Source organism: Tiliqua scincoides, chromosome 3, assembly GCF_035046505.1.
Source record: "Tiliqua scincoides isolate rTilSci1 chromosome 3, rTilSci1.hap2, whole genome shotgun sequence".
Taxonomy (NCBI): Eukaryota; Metazoa; Chordata; class Lepidosauria; order Squamata; family Scincidae; genus Tiliqua; species Tiliqua scincoides.
This window is the reverse complement of record NC_089823.1, coordinates 1,563,253-1,584,039: the sequence shown is the minus strand read 5'-3', so window position 1 is coordinate 1,584,039 and position 20,787 is coordinate 1,563,253. Positions and strand designations below refer to the sequence as shown.

Sequence of the window (20,787 nt, the reverse complement as noted above, 5' to 3'; positions counted from 1 at the left end):
ATTTTATTTTTCTTAGAAAGTATTTCCAGAAAACAGACAAGAAAATAAACTGGATCATTTATTTATAGTCAATAAAAACCTTTATATAATCTTCATGCGTATCCACTTTGCAGGTAGCCCCACTGCGTGTGCACTCCCCACCTGCATAGCTCTAGGAACATATGCCCCCGGAAGCTGCCCCAGGCCTGTGAGAGTTGCCACAAGCAGAGGAGCACAGCAGCAGCGCCACCCCAAAGCTTACTCCAGGCTTGAGTAAGCTTGAGATCCAGGCTTCTCAAGGCAGCAAACAGAAAAACCACACAAACCAGGGGTCCTGTCGGTTCTCAGTCCCTCCCCTGCAAGACTGGCAGCTGGACATCGGTGGCAAGCTGACCCAATCCCACACTAATCTCTCTACCCTAAACTGGCTGGCTCTGGCAGGATGTGTCTTGAAAGGGGCTGTGTCTTCTGCATGTGTAAAGGGTCCTGCCTTGAAGGACAAGAGCAGCTTCATTTAAAATGCCTGGGAAGAGGTTGTCTCTGAACGCCAGGCAAGTGGCTTGGGGCATCAAAGCCTAAAGGGCAGAATCCTCCAGCCCACAACTGCAAGCCTCAGAGTGAGTTCCCCCCCCCCAGGCCACCTGGGTCAACCTGCAGGATGAACCCCAACTCAGAATGAGAAGGTCTGGATTCTGACTTGGGCTGATTTGTCACTGGATTAATTTGACTACTGACATTATGACGACTGCATTTCAAGACAAAGCTTGCTTGTTGTACCAAGGAGAGTATCTGCTGTGTGACACACAGCCACTACCCTCCCTCCTGATGACCACACCACATCCCATCTCTGACCAGCCCCACAAGACACCTGCGTGCCAGCCAGGTCACTCCCATCATTTGCTTTTCCCGTCCCAGGTGTCCAGAATATATTTAAGTCCCTCCAAATCTTTTGAACAAAGCTCAGTTTCAATGGCATGAATGCAAATCCATTTGACAGATCTGTAAGGTGCTCCACTGCCCTGGCTCCTGCATCCATCCCACAGGCTTGGGACCCATCAGAGTTGGCTTCTGCAGCAGCAGAGGCTTTTACAACAACAAAACAAAGCAGACTGGAGCTGGGTGGAGGGCCTAGTGTCAGGCCCTGGTCTTTATAAGTCCACCGCTAGTTGCAAGCCAAACGGCAGGAACCACGCAGCATCCTGGAGAGGAGAAGACAGCTGCAGTGCTTGAGAGGGTGCCTTCGCCTCCGAAAACCAGGGTCAAAAAGAACAGCTGTCCAGACTGCTGGGTCCATCCAGGCTGGAAGCTGGTCAGTCTCACTGGGTTACCGCACACAGTTCCTGCAGGTAGGACTGCGTGAGACCACGAAGTTCCTCCAGTGCGTAGTCCTCTGGCATGGGAAGCCTGCCGATGTGGGGGGCAAGCAGGCGTAGTGGTACTCTCTGGATGTCAGGGCTGGAGTCTGGGGGGTGCTGCAGGCTCAACACCACACGCAAGAGATTGGCAATGCGCTTAGCCATTTCTGGGAGGGGGGAAAAGGTTGTTAGAAATCTTCTCATCAGCAACACTCCACACATCTCCATGTCCCTTTCCCAAAGACTATGGGCCAGTCACACTTTCTTAAGCCCAGCCAAGACTCACTCACGTTCATCCCTGTAGACTCAAGCAAATCGCTCCTCTGTCAAAAGGCTCACGTCCTTCAGTTTGTGCAGGTTCTTTTTTCAGCAAGCCCCAGAGGAGCAGTTTGCCCCAATTATGCAATAGCCAGAGCATGCACCTCACATGTTTCCTGCTCAGGCACATGAACAGTGCCGTCCAGAGAGTGTTCTTGGCTGATCTGTTCTGCAAGGCAAGACCAGGACGTCTGCCCTGTCTCCATCAGTGGCCAGTCCCCAAAAGCTCCCAAGCTCCGTTTGACCTATCCTGAAATGGAAGACCGACAACTGTGTTCCCGGTAGCATGATTCACAGCTACTTAGAGACTCCCTCCTGGAGCTCAGGCCTATGAGACTGCTCACAGGAACACAATTCCAATGGAACTTAAGGCAGGCTACTTTCCCCAGGGTATGACAAGTCCATGTCTTTGTAGTAAGCTGGAAAAAATAACCTCAAATTTTGCCTGGAGCCCAGCTGCAAAATCACACAAGTACCCACTAACATATGTTGGCAACCTTCAGTCTCGAAAGACTATGGTATCGCACTCTGAAAGGTGGTTCTGGAACAGCGTCAGTAACCAGTCATCATGTGAAGCTGAACAAAACTAAGCACACTCAAGCTGTCCAGCACTAAATCCATATTCCACTGCAACACAAGGGCCTAACAGTTCCCAGACACAACCATAATGTGATTAATGGCACTGCTTTAACCAAAAGACACAAAAAGCTTCTTGTTAACTGACTTCACGTATTATGTTCACCACTCTGAGGCTGCTTTGAGTCATGTGACAGAAGAGAAAAAGTTAAACACAGGACCCATGACCTTACCAGACTGGGCCAATCTGTCCTTAGCATGGTGGCACTGGACTTGCTCTATTCTCTTGCAGAGTGATGTCACTTTGGTATGCAACTCCTCCAGCTCATATCCAGGACAATCCAGCTGAAAGGAAACCCAAGCAAGGAAAAAAATGTTACTCTGGAGTGATTATCCCACAGGGAGTTAAAGCAGCTCTCCCTGAGCATCCTAAGAAAGCATCAATTGGCCTTCCGCATGGGAATTACCTCAAAGAAATGCAACTACACATTCTAAAGCTGATTTTATTTACATCCAGGAATTTCCTTGTTCCCTCCCCAATTTATCAATTCAGCTGCTCCCCACTCAAGCTTCGGTTTACCATCTCTTCTTCATCAAGAGAGGCAGCAAAACCCCTACCCAGTGCAGAAATAAAAAGATGCAGATCAGCAGAGACACCAGCAAGGGGCACATACAGATCAAGCTCCCCACCCAGACCTTCTTGGCAGTACTACCTGCTGAATCCTGTCAAGCATCTCAATCACCGAGATGTAGTCCAAGAACACCAGCCCTGCCGTGTCCCAGTCCTGGATGAGCGTGCTGTGCTCTGGAGCAGACAGGCTCTCCAAAAAGCCCTTCAAGTAGGCGTAGTTTTCGTTAATAATGGCATCTGGAAAAGAAAAATAGCTGGAGCTTCTGGTTCCAAATCTGGCAACCCAAACAGGACAGGAGCTCTCGGCAAGTCCTGTCCCAATTCTGAACGACACCTCTTGAGATGGTGGTGGCTGCAGCAGCAATGGGAGGCCCAGCACTCTGAACCCCCCGAGGCAGGTGTGCCGAGACTTGCACCTGGAGAAGAGGCACACTGGTCTTTATGCAGCCTTCCAGGTGGCTGCAAGGGGCATGAGGCTACCTCCTTTCCCCTGCCCAAGATCTTGTGACAGGTCCTTCTTGTGGGGCAATACAGTGCGATGCTCCCTTTAAGTCACTGTTCCCTTCATTCCTCTAGAACAGTGGTTCTCAAACTTACTCCCTCAGTAAGTCTTTGTGTGGGTGGGGCTAGGGCAGCAATGCTATCCCTAGGATCGCGCTGCTAAGGGGGGGGCAAGGGGGGTGCTTGTGACTTACTTTCAGAAGGCAGGGCTGCAGGATCTGCGGGGAGCCCTGTGCAGCCCTGCACAGTGCTCCCTGAGGCTTGGAGCTTTCACTGAAAGCAGGTGCAAAGTGCCTCCTGCAAAACAGAAGTGCTTTGTGCCCGCTTTCAGTGAAAGTTCCAAGCCTCGGGGAGCTCTGTGCAGGGCTGCACAGGGCTCCTCACTCCTTCTGCAGCCCTGAAAGTAAGTCACAAGCACCCCCTCTTAGCAGTGCGATCCCGGGGATTGCTTCCCTACCTCTCCCCTTCCCCCGCCCCTTAAAGGGACAGGGGAACCTTTACATGAACTGCTGGGTCACCAGTTTGAGAACCACTGCTCTAGAAACATAAACATGGAATGTTACCTGAAGCCAAGTGCCTGATGACCAGTTTGTGGCACTGGTTCCAGTGTCTTGCCTTGAACAGGTACAGAGCCTCCTTGTGTTTGTCTCCCTCCATCCTGGCCCTCATGGCCTTTGCTTCATGAATCCATTCTGGTGGCACACATAACCTCTCAGTGAGAAAGGCCTCTTTGGCCCAGGACTCTGGTGTCTCCAACAGCGTGCAGTGACGGTTCAGCAGTTCACGGACAGACCTCTCCCGCATACTAGTGGGAAGACAGCAGGAAAAGCTCAAGTGACAACTATTCATAAAGCATCAGTGTAAGGCAAGGGTTCTAAATATATGCAAGACATTCAGCCAGGCAAGCAATTCCAAATTCTGCATTGTTTGCTGTTGGCAAGGAATGCGTTTTCAATCCTCACTATTGTGGAAAAGGACCCTGGGGGTTCCTGAGCAGCATGCAGGAAGATTCCCAGCAGACTTTCTCCAGGTGTCAGAGGGAAGCCATCAGCAACACTCCTCACTTCCTCAACAGAGGCATAGGGCAGCACCACAGCACGCTGTGCCCAGAGACAGTCCCAGGTGTTATGCAGTCCCCATGACATCTCCAGCTGCAAGGATCTCAGGAAGCAGGGCTGGGGAAAACTCCCCCCCCCCAAGCCCCTGAAAAACTGCTGCCAGCCAGGGTAGTCAAGAGAAACAGTGGCTTCAGCAAAAAGCAGCTGCTAATATCCCAACCTCCCTCTGGGACATGTTCTTCTGCAAGCCTTACTTTTCCAGCCTCAGTTCAGACCCATCCCCAACTACAACGTGGTACTGCCACCATATGTATCTAAACTTTACATGGAACAATGCCAGGCTGCCCAGATTAGATCAATGTAGTCCAATCATGGAATTTGGGTTTCGTGCAGGATTTGCGCATCCATTTGGAGCCCCATTTCATGGCAACACTCTCCAGTGGGATCTGTTTGAAGGATATAGCCACTTCCAAGGCAGTTATGCTGCCCTCAGAACATTCCTCCTTATTCTGTTGTGGCCTGTGGGGAGCAGTCCACTGCTTGCCGTCTGCTGCACATTAAGCCACTGACACTGCCAGACAAAGACAAAGTGCAAAGCACGGCTCTCCACTTACTGGGCACTGGGCACGTGAAGCAGGACAAAGATGGCCCATTCCCACAAGCCTTTGCTCTCGAGCTGGGCTGCATAGCTAGCGTTCAGCACTCCCTGGCACCGCTCTGATAAGTGGGTGTAATTCAAGGCACGCAGCACTTCCCAGAGGTGCCAGCTGAGACGGTAGTCCAAGGGGTCTGCTGTTATACTCCGAGGGTCCAGCAGCTGATGGAGATCATAACACCTGCAAGGGAACACAAGTTAGGACTCAGGTCAGTCAGCTTGGCATTACCAGACTCACCACAGTAGCTTTTGGCCTCTGCCAGCTACTGGAAGTCCCGGTCCAGGGAGCAAATCAAGACACAGATACTTTAGAAAGCCCTTCACATCTTTCAGGGCTGCCCAGTACAATACAACATTCAGGTTGACACAACTGTATTTCCTTCCCCGCTCTCTGGGGGCAGGGCTTGAGGTGATGCTCAACTACTTAGCCAGATGTCTTTAGCTGGAATTCAGAGTGAGTCACAGTGGGCCTGAATCAGGAATAGAACGTTACAAACGGGGGCCCCACCTTGAACTGTGGGAAGGAGGAGAACACGACCACGACAAACTGTGCAAGGCTACTGAGCTCTGAGACTAGAAGGGTCACTTCCCACTCCCCCAGGCCTGAGCCCCAGGGGCCAGGCACAGGAGCACATTCACCGGACAGTGCCAGTGGATGATCCTGGTGCTAGATGAGAGCCGGAAGCCCCACACCTGAGCAGTGATTCTTGATCTCAGGGGTGTAGGGGAGAAGGGGGTAGGCGCAAAGTGGGGAATTTTCCTTTTTAAAATTTACAACCTCATATTTTTCTACATACTTGGAGATACACTGAAGCCACCACCTTGTCTGTGGGTGGCCAGACTCTTAAGATAATGGCATCACACAGTCTCCATGAAGTCCCAAAGGTTCACAAGGAGGAAAATAGTTACCTGTCACTGAACAGTTTTAGCAGGTGAAAGCAAACGTCTCGCAGGGGGTACTGTGAACTGCCTTCTTCAGTCTCACACCCTGAACCTTCCAGATATGGTGGCAGTGGAGCACAGGCATACCTGTCACACTCTGCAGAGTCCTGGAGAAGCAAAATGCAAAGAAAGGACAGGCAGCGGTGGCAGGCAGGGCAGAGCAGAGCAGGGCTCCCCCCCCGACACCCTCAGCAGGCTCTGGTCTGACCATCTTCCAAGATCAGCATCAGGACAACCTACTGTGGCAACAAGCCCAAGCAGGCCACACACCAGTGGCAGAAGCACCTCAGAAAACCTTTGGGCATTTTCGTAAGCAACACCAATACGCTGTTAATTTCCAGAGTGTCACTGCTGAATTGTGCTAACAAAATACACAATGTGAAAAGCCATTCATGAAGCACAGATCCTGATCACTGCGTTATTCACACACAGAGGATATCAAAATACACGGTTTAGTGCTGCTTGTGAAAATGCCAAGGCTGCAAAAAATCTAGACAGCTATCACAGGACTACAGCAGAAAGCAGAACTTCCAGAACAGCATTCTGCCTCAGTGCAGGCTGTGGTGTTACTCCTTGTGCGGAAAAGGAGGTGCAACTTGGCAACACCACCGCCTGTCATGGCCAGCCGCACTGCCCCCTTTCCATAGGGAAGAAGTGAATCAGCCCAGTGGGGTTGAGGTCTAAGCTGGCATTCTGACATGCAAGGTTGCAACAGCTGCCTACCTGGAATGCAGCTTCATACATGCTGAGGGCTCTGGAAAGCGGTGCTGTAGATGGAAGCAGGTACCAGAGGTGGATGCCAACAGACCGCTTCCAGTCCAGCTGGGAACAGACATTGATGCTTCTCCTTTCTGACAGATGCCACACCTAGTGAAGGAAGCACAAAGATCGAGGCAGAGTGGACGTGGGCAAAACACAGCAGCACAGTTGAGGCCTGCGGAAGCAGTCGAGTCCTGCATCAGGGTGCCAAGTACAACTAGAGCTTGGACTACACACACTGGGAAGAAACAAGAATCTTCCTCATATCTTACACCCAAGTTCTCTTTCTGTGTGTCTGAGAGTGAAAGACTAACGCTTATGGAGGAGGCTGGACAGATTTATGCAGGAAAAGTTCATCACAGGCTGCAAGCCATTATGACTACATGCAACCTCCTGATTTTAGAAGCAGGCAACCTCAGAATGCCAGATACAAGGGAATGGTACCAGGACACAGGTGTCTTGTATGCTCCCTGAGGCATGTGGTGGGCCACTGTGAGATACACGAAGCTGGACTAGATGGGCCTGATCCAGCAGGGCTCTTCTGATGTTCTTATAAGGCCTCTCAAGCAGAAGTTTGTTTACATATTACATTATCTCCTGCCTTTTTTCTACTATGGAACTCAGGACAACATACCAGAGGTTTTCAGAGGGTCACCCTTCCAGGCCCTGACCAGCCCTAAAACCTGTGGCCTGGCTGTGTACGCACAGAACCAGGGACAGACTGTGACTTACCGGCTTGCCAGCTAGCAGGGCAAATATGCGCAGCCTCTCCTCCTGGATAAAAGAGTCTGCCTGGAGCTGATGCCAATCCACTAGCTGCATTGCCAGAAGCTCCCGCACCTCCTGGCTTCCTCCCAGCTGGGAGAGAAGTAAAGCAAGCCTGTGATCCCCTAAGGAGAGAACAGCACAGAACATCAGCTTCCAAGACAAGACACAAACTCCACTGAGCATCTCTGCACCACTTGAACCAGGACTCATTTGTTTGAAGCATAACTTTTGATTGTATCTGAAAGTCAGTGCTGTTAGTGCAAATTTATGGGGGGGGGGGGGATAGCAGGAACATCAGAGACTGCCTTATCCCCACACAGCACCTCAGGCCCTCTAGCTCAGTCCTACTTTCTGGCTGCAGCTCTCCAGGGTTTCTTTCCCAGGTCTCTTTGGATGTGTGTGAACTTGGAACCTTGGCATGCACAGGAGAAGATAACTGTCGCAAACCTAGGGGGTTTGGTTCTTGGGTCGAGTTCTTGGTTCTCGAACCCTAAAGCCCTCAAGGCCCCTCTCCTTAGTAGTACTGCCACCACCCTGTATGTGCCAGTGCCTCAGTCCAGGTACACCGAGATCCTCTAGGCTTAATTCTATCCCTTGCAGGCACTGAGCGCTTTCTCCAATTAAAGCTTCAGTCCTCAAGTTACTAGACCTCAATGAGCACTTGGTAGCTTGCTGAATGGCTAGGCAGGATTCCGAACCTTTGTACCCAACAGACAATGAAACAACTTGTTAAAAGAGAATTTTAGTTTATTAAGTACATAAGGTTACATAAGGCAGCAAATGCTAGAGGCATAAACATCTAGGAAACATATCAGCAATAAAACAATAAAGCTAACTGGCTACCTCTATTAATCCCTATCTCTCACCTGGGTCAGTTACTCTTGTAGATCTTTTAACTCCAGGGCTACCTATGAGGCCAGGTGCCCGTGATGGACAACTGGAGCTCACAAGTGTGCAGGATGTTGCAAGGAATTACACAGAGTGTAATTAATCTGTGGAGTTCCTTGCCACAGATATGGTGATGGCAACTGAAAGCCTAGATACCTTTAAAAAGGGAATTGGACAGATTTCTGAAGTGAAAGTCCATCACAGGTTACAAGCCATGATAAGTACATCCAACCTCCTGGTTTTAGAAGTAAGACATCTCTAAATGCCAAGTGCAAAGGAGTATGGGGTACATGTATCTTGTCTGGTGTGCTCAGTGAGGCATCTGGTGGGCCACTGCGAGATGCAGGAAGTTGGACTAGGTGGGCCCTTGGCCTGATCCAGTGGGGGTCTTCTCACATGAGTTGGGGCTTCTCCCTCACTAGATTTGGACTGATCTTCTTCTAGGCAAGGACCACAAGGAATTAGGGAACAGAAAAATGAGTTAACCTGTGCAGACAATTCAGTGTACAAGACAGCATTAAGCTGGTTCAAATTTGCTTGGGAGTGTTTCATGTAGTCCTACGAGTGGCTGGTTTGAGTTAATAATGCAGTTATTATTATGTTATTATTATTATAGTTCTGAGTTAAACAACAACAACAACAACAACAACAACAAATCCTACTTCTCATCTAGTAATTCATGAACCTGATTTAGTCTGATAACTGCTCTGCTTTGAAGCTTTTCTTAGGAGTCACTAAGGCAGAGCAGAGAGAGGAAGGGAGTTCACAAACAAGACTCTGCACTGTCTTCCTATTGACACTGCAGAAGATGCAACATGGAGGAAGAACAAAAGTTTCCTAGGTACCAAACAGGACATCCTCTAGTTTGCTGAAACAAGCTAAATCTTAACAGGCAAGGAATAACTTCAAGTTGAAGAGGCTGCAAGGAAACAGATAAGCACTTTTCCATATGCCAACGTCTTTATCCAATCAACGTATCAGCTCCCCAAAGGGGCAGCAACCTTGTAAGTCTGTTGCACAAAGAAAAAGTCTTAATAGCACCTTAATTTCTGCTGAAACAAACTGAATAGACTTCAAGGTGCTCCTAGACTCTTTGTTAAGAAATTTCATCAAGCTGGTCCTCCTCACCCCAGGATCCCCAGGAAGAAATTCCTTGCCTGGAGAAAGGGAGACCCTGCAACACGTGGCCTGCTAACCTCCTCTCTTTCCGCACAGCAGGGCACTACAAGCAACAGTCCTACTTAACAGCATGTTTGGATGGAGAAGCTGCCTTACCAGACTGCTGCGCTAGTCGACACGCGTCACCGATCTGCTTTCCAGTAAGGTAGCTGAACACTGCCTCTGCAGGATGATCCTGCCGGCTGAGCGAGACCTCGTCCTCAATGCGCCCAGCTGCTGTTTGGGACAGCCAGCGGGAAAAGGCCTTCCGGCGCTCCAGAGCAAGGATGTACTCGCTGGGTTCACCCAAGACAGCCTCCAGCTCTTTCAAGTGGCCCCAGAGTGCTTCACACAAGGTCCACACCAGACACCAGTCTTTCACCACAGCTGGAAAGAGAGTGTTCCCAAGTTAGCAACACACCAGCTAAGCAGCCACACATGTACAGGATATTTCCTTTGCGCAAGATTCCCACTTCCTATGCTGTAGCTCACTGCATCTTTCATCCTAGAGTCACACCAAGTATTGTGCTCTGTGGGGAACCTGTTCCCCGTTTGTGGCCTGGACTACATAAGCCTGGAGAATACATTGTCTCATCCTGTCACTGATTTGGCCAGGGTGGCCTCATCTTCCAGACCTGGTTCTATGAAACAGGCCACGGCCTGCAAATGTTTGTGCCACACTATGCCCAGATGCCACCCCCCTTGTATTTTTCTGTTTGCTAATTTGTCCTCCTCCCAGAAGAACACTCCTTTGTCTACATCCAACAGTTTCAACTTGGTCTAAATTGCAGTTACTGGTGGTGGCAGAAGGTCAAGTTTTCCCCAGAATGTTTTGCTGTGTCTCCCACACTGATTCTGCTGCAAAGCAGGCACAAGTGATTCAGAGGGACAGCAGGTGATGAGCCAATACCTGTGTGCATCACCCAGTTCTGACCAATATTAGGGAAGCTAGCAAGGAAGCTTCTTAACAGAGGAGAAGTGCCAAACTGCCTGGACTCCCAGGTTTGCTTCTTGGTCTGCACTCAAGGAGCGGTTTTTCAGCCTCTCCCTTCCCCACAACTGGACAGGAGCCTTGTCTGAAAGTAGTTACCTCTTTGCTTCCCTCCCACCCCTCTGTGCAACTTATGCTCACCATCTCTTTCTTCTGGGTCTCCAGCAGCTTCAGTGGTCCATCTGGCACAGTCGTGAATGGCTGCTACACCAGGATTGGGAGTCACAAGAGGGCAAGGCTCATCCATGTGGACTGTGCTGTGCTTCAGCTTGATCTCCAGTGGAATGAGGTACAGCTGCTGATTCCCATCAGTCATCCTTTCTTCCAGGCTCAGCTTCTCTACATGAACTTTGAAGGGAGACTCCGAGAGCCTGTGAAAGTCATGAAGAACGCAGCACCTGAGAAGTGAATGGCTGCCCCATCCATAGCTCTCACGGAATGCAGGGGGGGCACAGCCCCTCGCCCCACTATCCAGAGCCCATCTCCAGTGGGGACGGAATCGGGAAACTGAACCCCAAGCAGAAGCAGATGCCTGCCTGAGGCAAACTAAGAAAACAAGAGACACAAGTTGGCAGAAAGCCCTGGGAAGGTGCCCAGTTTAGGGTCACCTACAACTCCTTCTCCCAACCCCTGAAGGTTCCTGCTACTCAGCAATTGGTCTTACTTCAATACTTAAAATAATAATTGTGCTCAAACACAGGGCACCACAGCAGTTAACAAGGCAGGCAGGACTCTCTATTCTGTAAGGGGACCATCCTCACAATGGTCTCTTTCGATTCAGCAGAATGCCAGAGAAGCAGGCAATAAGCAGAAATAGAGGCTTCCCACCCTCCTAGCAACTGACAAGGTGCTGAATGTGCTGCTGCTGCAAAAGCCTTCTAGCAGACTGGCAGGGCAGAGCAGACCACCCCTTTTAATGCAGTCCTCACAGCCTGTCACTCCTTTACACCAAACAGGGTGGGCAATGGCTTTTTAGATTCATATCCAAGCAAGAAAGGTTGACTCACGGTTTAGGAGCCACAGGTGTTGGCAAGAATCCATACTCCCTGGGCTCACTGCGGATATCTTCTGGATGACTTGCTCTGCTGCACAGCTGCTGTCCATTGTGGACCAGAATCCAGTTGGGTCCCCAGCCAATGCGGAAGGAGCGCCCCATGAAGAGTGCCATATCCATCAGCAGCCTTCCTTTCCCATAGGTGACAGACTTCTCCAGAGGCACCAGTCCAGGCTGTCTGCGGACACCTACAGTTTTCAGCGGCACGTCAGGTGCTGGGCTGGACACTGTGAAAACAGCAGCCAGAGGGGAAAGAGCACACCAAGGTGGTGCAGAAGGAGGGCCACCTAGCAAGGGAGTTCTTGAGTGGCGGACATCTTGGAGAGAAGAGGATGGCATAAGGAGCGACCCACTTGAGATTCTCGACCGCAGCAGCCCACTGACTGAGGGAAGAAGAGGAAGGAAAAGTCTTTATTAGAAAAGGAGTCTTATGAACACTGACACCAGATTCTTGGGTCATGGCAACATCATGCAGCCTGGGCTGCTGTCTTACAGTCTTACTCTCTTTGTACACTAAGTCCTCAAGATATGTACTGGCTCTGTTCTGGAGGTTTGTCCAGAAGTACACAAGTTGAAACAGCAGCTCTTCCCAGCCCAGTACTATCACGCCTGCGCAAAAGCCCCACAATGGACAGACAGTGCCAGCACAATACAGTCATCTGCAATACAGTATTTGCAATACTTAGCAAATGCTGGGTAGAAACATTTTACCCTTCTGGGGCCTAGCAGCAGATAAACAACCTGCTGGGGAGGGTTCAGAGGGTAATAACAACAACAACAACAACAGGTATTTATATACCACCTTTCTTGGTCTTTATTCAAGACTTTATTCAAGGCGGTTTACATAGGCAGGCTTTATTTAAATCCCTTATTAAATAGGGATTTTTACAATTTGAAAGAAGGTTCTTTCTTTCAAGAACCACTACATTCAAGGTGTTTCATTCCGATCTGGCTTCACATTCTGGCCTCCATCCTCCCACGCTCAGAGCAGATGGAATAGCTCGGCTTCAGCTTGTCAGCTGCTTCAAGGTCGCACGGTGCCGGTGGCCTCGAACTGGCGACCTTGTGGATGTTATCTTCAGGCAGACGGAGGCTCTACCCTCTAGACCAGACCTCCTGCCTGTATCATGGTATCAGTATCATGGAGAGGTGGACCTCTCCAATTCCAAGCCTACTTCCACTTCAGAAAGGAACAGTATCAGGGTTGCTACTGGAGTGGGAGTACAGGCAGGTAAGCCTGAACCTGTTGCTGGTACCCCCAATGCCAGTGTCAATGGCAGCAGTACCAACAACAATGGGAGGTGCAATATTGGTGTTGACTGAAATATGGGTGTCTATGCTGCCATGGTCAGTACCAGTGTTAATTGTATTGGGGCAATCCATGATGCCTTTTGTCAGCTGACATCAGGGTCACCACAGGAGCGATACAGACCTGTGCAACTACTGCCTCCATAGGAAAACTCAACACTGTGGCCAACGACTGTTCCCTGGCCCTCAAGTCACTAGGGGGCTATGACTCTGCGACTGGAGCCCCAGCTGTAGTGACGACTGTGGCTCCATAGCAAGTCTGACTGGCTCACAGTGAGTGTCTGGGATGGTGGAATTGGTACGGGAAAGGGAAGCATGCAGAGCAAGTGGCACTTGCATCTTCCCCCGAAATCTTTTTTCTCTCTAGCAAGGCAAGAGAGTCCAGCAGGCTCAGAGCTGGTAGTCCCATCATTCAGGTATGCAGGTTTGGGGACTGTGTACATTCATATTGCCAGGTTTAGAATTCTCTAAAACTTTCAGTTGTTTTACAGGACCCTTTTGTTCTAAGGGTTCATAGTAAGGCTCTCAGTTCACATGTGTGGGATTTCACAGTGCTGCAGTGTCACTTGCTGGCAATTTGTAGGATTGCAGCTTAAACTGATTCTTTGCCAAAGCCAATTCTTTTTACATTTTTCTCTTGCTCATTTGGTCCTGCTATTTCCTATTCCTTTTATAAGACTTTTAATAGTTCTTCTACAACTAACCTTAAGTTTTACCTAGGTTCAGGAGCCGTGAATGATGAAGCGGCAGGGTAGGCATCTAGAGCAGCCATTTTCAACCACTGTGCCGTGGCACACTGGTATGCCACGAATGGGCCACAGGTGTGCCACAGGAATTTGGGGGAAGATTATTTATTAGTAGAGCCAGTGGGGAAGTGAGTCCTCCACTGGCAGCATGGTGTGCCTTGTCAAGTGTCAAAAACCTGATGGTGTGGCTTGACAATTTTAGTGCCTTATCAGTGTGCCATGAAATGAAAAAGGTTGAAAATATCACTGGTCTAGAGCAATGGTGGCAGAAAACTTGTGATGAATCCAACCAGGCACAGAGCTCACTATAGAGACTATTCCATGGTGATGGTAGCAGCGAAGAGATCTTTCTTCTCTGCTACCATTGTGTCTGCTGAGAACTGTCCGGCAGAACTGTTCCATGTGGTGTGAGGCCTACTCCACCGGGCTTTGGGATGGAAGTCGCCTTGATCAATGACCAATGCTGGGAACTAGATGGGGGAGTGTGTCCCTATTGGTCCTGCTGAACCTCTCAGTGGCTTTTGATACCATCGACCATGTTGTCCTTCTGGGCCAACTGGCCAAGTTGAGAGTTGGGGGCACCGTTTTGCAGTGGTTCTGCTCCTACTTGGAGGATCGGTCCCAGATGGTGGTGCTGGGGGATGCCTGTTTGACACCCTAGCCCCTGAGGTGCAGGGTGTCAAAGGGTTCAATTCTGTCCCCCATGCTATTTAACACCTATATGAAACTACTGGGAGAGGTCATCCGGGGATTTGGAATGGGGTGCCATCAATATGCTGAGGACACCCAGTTTCATCTCTCCTTTCCTCCAGATTCCAGGTGGCAGTTGGGATCTTGGAGTGCTGTCTGGAGGCAGTGGGGATCTGGAGGAGGGATAACAAACTGAAATTAAAACAGGGTAAGACAGATGTTCTTGAAGCTCCCTTGAAGCCTTGGTGGCCGACCTGGAGAAGCGCAGGCAGGCAGAGGACCACCATGGGGAGACTTCTGGGGACGATCAGGCTTCGTCCCAACCTCAGGCGTGCAGCTCCTCGGCTGCCCGGGTGGGAAGTCTCGGGACTGGAGGACGTCATCCTGGAGAGGAGGGAAACAATCCCCTAGGGGGGACCCCTTCTCCAGGGGATGGGCCCGTATCCGAACGCACTCAGGATACTCCTCGGCGGGAGGGGGGTCGGAGGCTTCTTGTAGTGGGGGATTCAATTATTAGAAACATAGAGAGGGGGGTTTGCGACGGATGTGAGGACCGCATGGTGACTTGCCTGCCTGGTGCGAAGGTTGCGGACATCACTTCTTGTCTAGACAGGCTAGTAGACAGTGCTGGGGGAGAGGTAGCCGCTGTGGTGCATGTCGGCACCAACGACGTGGGCAAGTGTAGCTGGGAGGTCCTGGAGGCCAAATTTAGGCTTTTAGGCAGGAAGCTGAAAGCCAGGACCTCAAAGGTAGCGTTCTCTGAAGTGCTACCTGTTCCACGCGCAGGGCCAGCTAGGCAGGCGGAGATCAGGGGTCTCAATGCGTGGATGAGACGGTGGTGTAGGGAGGAGGGGTTTAGATTCGTTAGGCACTGAGGAACTTTTTGGGACAAGCGGGGCCTGTACAAGAGGGATGGGCTCCACTTGAACCAGAATGGAACCAGACTGCTGGCGCATAACATTAAAAAGGTGGCAGAGCAGCTTTTAAACTGATCCCTGGGGGAAGGCCGACAGCAGCCGAGGGACATCCGGTTCAGGACTCCTCATCCCTATGGGATGAGGATGGGGAGGTTAGAGAACAACAAGACAAAGGCAGAGTAGGAGAAGAAATTGGGAAAGGTAGCGTGATGGGATGTGATAGACGGTTTGGCACAATGAGAGGATGCGGGGACAAAGGAGCGAATAAGCAGCGCATCCTGGGGCATTCCGTGTACAAATGCTTTTATGCCAATGCCCAAAGTCTACGAGGAAAGGTGGGAGAACTGGAATGTCTGGTGACAAGGGAAAATATTGACATAGTGGGCATAACGGAAACCTGGTGGAATGCGGAGAATCAGTGGGATACCGCAGTCCCGGGCTATAACTCTACAGGAGGGACAGGCAGGGGCGTGTTGGAGGTGGGGTGGCCCTTTATGTTAAGGAAGGGATAGAATCCAGCAAAGTAGAGATTGAAGGTGGGTCTGACTCCACCGTAGAATCTCTGTGGGTTAAATTACCAGGCTTGTGCAGCGATGTAATACTGGGGGCGTGCTATCGTCCTCCAGACCAGAAATCAGATGGGGACCTTGAAATGAGGAAACAGATCAGGGAGGTGACAAGGAGGGACAGGGTTGTAATCATGGGGGACTTCAATTATCCTCATATTGACTGGGTCAATTTGTGTTCTGGTCACGATAAGGAAACCGGATTTCTTGACGTGCTGAATGACTGTGGCTTAGATCAGCTAGTCACGGAGCCCACCAGAGGACAGGTGACTCTGGATTTAATATTGTGCGGTACGCAGGACCTGGTTAGAGATGTAAACGTTACTGAGCCATTGGGGAACAGTGATCATGCTGCGATCCGTTTTGACATGCACGTTGGGGGAAGAATACCAGGCAAATCTCTCACAAAAACCCTTGACTTCCGACAGGCGGACTTCCCTCAAATGAGGAGGCTGGTTAGAAGGAGGTTGAAAGGGAGGGTAAAAAGAGTCCAATCTCTCCAGAGTGCATGGAGGCTGCTTAAAACAACAGTAATAGAGGCCCAGCAGAGGTGTATACCGCAAAGAAAGAAGGGTTCCACTAAATCCAGGAGGGTGCCCGCATGGCTAACCAGCCAAGTTAGAGAGGCTGTGAAGGGCAAGGAAGCTTCCTTCTGTAAATGGAAGTCTTGCCCTAATGAAGAGAATAAAAAGGAACATAAACTGTGGCAAAAGAAATGTAAGAAGGTGATACTGGAGGCCAAGCGAGACTATGAGGAACGCATGGCCGGCAACATTAAGGGGAATAATAAAAGCTTCTTCAAATATGTTAGAAGCAGGAAACCCGCCAGAGAAGCGGTTGGCCCTCTGGATGGTGAGGGAGGGAAAGGGGAGATAAAAGGAGACTTAGAGATGGCAGAGAAATTAAATGAGTTCTTTGCATCTGTCTTCACGGCAGAAGACCTCGGGCAGATACCGCTGCCCGAACGGCCCCTCATGACCGAGGAGTTAAGTCAGATAGAGGTTAAAAGAGAAGATGCTTCAGACCTCATTGATAAATTAAAGATCAATAAGTCACAGGGCCCTGATGGCATCCACCCAAGAGTTATTAAGGAATTGAAGAATGAAGTTGCAGACCTCTTGACTAAGGTATGCAACTTGTCCCTCAAAACGGCCACGGTGCCAGAAGATTGGAGGATAGCAAATGTCACGCCTATTTTTAAAAAGGGAAAGAAGGGGGACCTGGGAAACTATAGGCCAGTCAGCCTAACATCCATACTGGGTAAGATGGTGGAATGCCTCATCAAAGATAGGATCTCAAAACACATAGACGAACAGGCCTTGCTGAGGGAGAGTCAGCATGGCTTCTGTAAGGGTAAGTCTTGCCTCACGAACCTTATAGAATTCTTTGAATAGGTCAACAGGCATGTGGATGCGGGAGAACCCGTGGACATTATATATCTGGACTTTCAGAAGGCGTTTGACACGGTCCCTCACCAAAGACTACTGAAAAAACTCCAGTCAGGGAATTAGAGGACAGGTCCTCTCGTGGATTGAGAACTGGTTGGAGGCCAGAAAGCAGAGAGTGGGTGTCAATGGGCAATTTTCACAATGGAGAGAGGTGAAAAGTAGTGTGCCCCAAGGATCTGTCCTGGGACCGGTGCTTTTCAACCTCTTCATAAATGACCTGGAGACAGGGTTGAGCAGTGAAGTGACTAAGTTTGCAGACGACACCAAACATTTCCGAGTGGTGAAGACCAGAAGTGATTGTGAGGAGCTCCAGAAGGATCTCTCCAGACTGGCAGAATGGGCAGCAAAATGGCAGCTGCGCTTCAATGTCAGTAAGTGTAAAGTCATGCACATTGGGGCAAAAAATCAAAACTTCACATATAGGCTGATGGGTTCTGAGCTGTCTGTGACAGATCAGGAGAGAGATCTTGGGGTGGTGGTGGACAGGTCGATGAAAGTGTCGACCCAATGTGTGGCGGCAGTGAAGAAGGCCAATTCTATGCTTGGGATCATTAGGAAGGGTATTGAGAACAAAACGGCTAGTATTATAATGCCGTTGTACAAATCTATGGTAAGGCCACACCTGGAGTATTGTGTCCAGTTCTGGTCGCTGCATCTCAAAAAAGACATAGTGGAAATGGAAAAGGTGCAAAAGAGAGCGACTAAGATGATTACGGGGCTGGGACACCTTCCTTATGAGGAAAGGCTACGGCGTTTGGGCCTCTTCAGCCTAGAAAAGAGACGCTTGAGGGGGGACATGATTGAGACATACAAAATTCTGCAGGGGATGGACAGAGTGGATAGGGAGATGCTCTTTACACTCTCACATAATACCAGAACCAGGGGACATCCACTAAAATTGAGTGTTGGGCGGGTTAGGACAGACAAAAGAAAATATTTCTTTACTCAGCGTGTGGTTGGTCTGTGGAACTCCCTGCCACAGGATGTGGTGATGGCGTCTAGCCTGGACGCCTTTAAAAGGGGATTGGACAAGTTTCTGGAGGAAAAATCCATTATGGGGTACAAGCCATGATGTGTATGCGCAACCTCCTGATTTTAGAAATGGGTTATGTCAGAATGCCAGATGCAAGGGACGGCACCAGGATGAGGTCTCTTGTTATCTGGTGTGCTCCCTGGGGCATTTGGTGGGCCGCTGTGAGATACAGGAAGCTGGACTAGATGGGCCTATGGCCTGATCCAGTGGGGCTGTTCTTATGTTCTCCTGGTTTGGAAATCCTCGATGCAGGTGCTGGAGTATCAGTCTGTGCTGAATGGGGTTGCACTCCCCTTCAAGGAGCAGGTCAGCAGCTTGGGGTCTGTCAGGACTCATGGCTGCTTCTGGATTTCTAAGTGGTGGCTGTGGTGTGGGGGCCTTTGCTCAGCTTTGGCTGGTGCACCAGCCGCGGCCATACTTGGGTCACGCAACCTGGCCATGGTGATCCATGTCATGGTGACATCGAGGTTAAACTATTGTAACACGCTCTATATGGGGCTGCCTTTGAAGATGGTTCGGAAACTGCAACTAATGCAGAATGTGGCGGCCTGTGTAATTACTGGAGGCAGGCAGTTCAACTGTCGGGCCACTTCTCCGGCTGTTGCACTGGTTGCCCATTCATTTACAGGCTCAATTCAAGGTGCTGGTTTTGACCTTTAAATCCCTATACGGTTCGGGGCCAGGGTATCTAAGAGGCCACCTATTTCCATACAGTCCGGCCCCTTCCCTTAGGTCAGGGGTGCCCAAACCCTGGCCAAGGGGCCATCTGTGGTCCTCGGGAGCCCCCAATTTGGCCTGTGGGGAGCTCCCAGTCTCTAATAGGTCTCTGGCCCTCCAGAGACTTGCTGAAGCCCATGCTGGCACAATGTGACTACTCTCACACAAGCTGCTGACCAAGGGCTCCGTCCGCTGCTTGCTGTGTCACGTTTGTGAAGCGGTAGCAAAGGAAAGGTCAGCATGGCTTTGCGCAAGATCTGATAGGCCTTGAGCTATCGTGAGACCCTCATTCATACATATAAACTACAATCTCTAATATATTCAGCTATGAAAATTTATTCAAATTTTAAATTTTAATTCTTTTTTTCCTGGCCCCCAACATGGTGTCAGAGAGATTATGTGGCCCTTCTGCCAAAAAGTTTGGGCACCCGTGCCTTAGGTCATCAGAAAGGGCCCTCTTACAGGTGCCACTGCCCAGGGAGGTATGTGGGGCGGCGACAAGAAATAGGGCTGTCTCAGTAGTGACACCAACACTACGGAATTTCCTCCCCTTGATTTATAAACTGCTCCTTCTGTTGTAACTTTCCAGCAAGGCCTGAAGACATTTCTTTTTAGACAAGCCTTGAGTTTTAAGCCTTTTTAACATCTGATTCACAGGCTTGGAGTTTTTATAAAATTGCTATGGTTGCCCTTTTTATTCTTTTAATGTTCTGAGTGCTGTTTTAAAGATATTAGTGAAGTGTTTTCAATTTGTTTAATTGTGTTTATGTCTTTGGATTTCTATTGTTGTAAGTCGCCTTGGGAGGAAGGCGAGATACAAATACAGTAAATAAGTAAGTCAGTAAAAATCAATGTCACATCATCATCACCACCACCACAATTATTATTTTTTAGAATATTTATATACTGCTTTTCAACAAGAGTAGTTTACATAGTGGTTTACATAGTAAAATAAATCAATAAATGGTTTCCTACCCCCCAAAGGGCTCACAGCTTAAAACAGAAAAATACAGAAGAGACACCAGCAACAGCCATTGGAAAAGGCACCGTAGTTGGCAACCTTCAGTCTCGAAAGACTATGGTATCACGCTCTGAAAGGTGGTTCTGGAACAGTGTCTAGTGTGGCTGAAAAGGCCGATTTGGGAGTGACAATCCCTTCCACACTGGGAGCAAGTGCAGTCTGTCCCTGGTCTGTCTCCCTGGCTATGGGCCTTCCTTCTTTGCCTCTTAGCCTCAGACTGTTGGCCAAGTGTGGAAAAGGCACCATGCTGGGGTGAAGAGAGGCAGTTGCTCTCCCCCCCCCCCATTAGATAAAAGATGGAACCACATTAAAAGGTGTCTCTTTGCCCAGTTACATCTCCTCGCTCTGCAGGCACTGCTATGAGGTTTGGTATTGTTCTAGGAGGGGAGTTCTGCCCGGGGAGCCCCACAGGCTAGTCTGATCTTCTGCGCTGGTGGCAGCAGATTCATTCTACCAAGACCTTTCTCGGGTAAACTGCATCTCCAGACAGGAAATGGAAGTGAGAAGGGACTGAGCAAGCTACACTGGGCATTATTGCCTCAGGTGGGAGTGTGGTCACAGAGCGGCCCCCCTCTGGACCCTAACAACATGTATGTGTGCACACATCCCAAGTACAGAAAGAAAATACATTCAAAATGTGCATTTATGTACACACACAACTGCCAAAGAGATCAAAGGCAATGCAGGAGAAATAAGTAAGTTTGCTGC

General features: G+C 49.7%; 1 protein-coding gene across 1 annotated transcript in view; it reads right to left on the bottom strand.

Moving 5' to 3' along the window:
* NUP98 (nucleoporin 98 and 96 precursor) overlaps positions 1-20,787 on the bottom strand; it is a 67,981-nt gene continuing 47,194 nt past the window's right edge. Inside the window, exons 24-34 of the mRNA XM_066619439.1 lie at positions 11,587-12,016; positions 10,721-10,950; positions 9,706-9,975; positions 7,507-7,664; positions 6,739-6,882; positions 5,983-6,122; positions 5,033-5,254; positions 3,924-4,165; positions 2,942-3,096; positions 2,462-2,573; positions 1-1,501 (exon numbers count right to left, since the gene is read on the bottom strand). Coding sequence (XP_066475536.1) covers positions 1,296-1,501; positions 2,462-2,573; positions 2,942-3,096; positions 3,924-4,165; positions 5,033-5,254; positions 5,983-6,122; positions 6,739-6,882; positions 7,507-7,664; positions 9,706-9,975; positions 10,721-10,950; positions 11,587-12,016 — 2,309 coding nt within the window. The 3' untranslated portion in view covers positions 1-1,295. The remainder of the gene's footprint in view (positions 1,502-2,461; positions 2,574-2,941; positions 3,097-3,923; positions 4,166-5,032; positions 5,255-5,982; positions 6,123-6,738; positions 6,883-7,506; positions 7,665-9,705; positions 9,976-10,720; positions 10,951-11,586; positions 12,017-20,787) is intronic.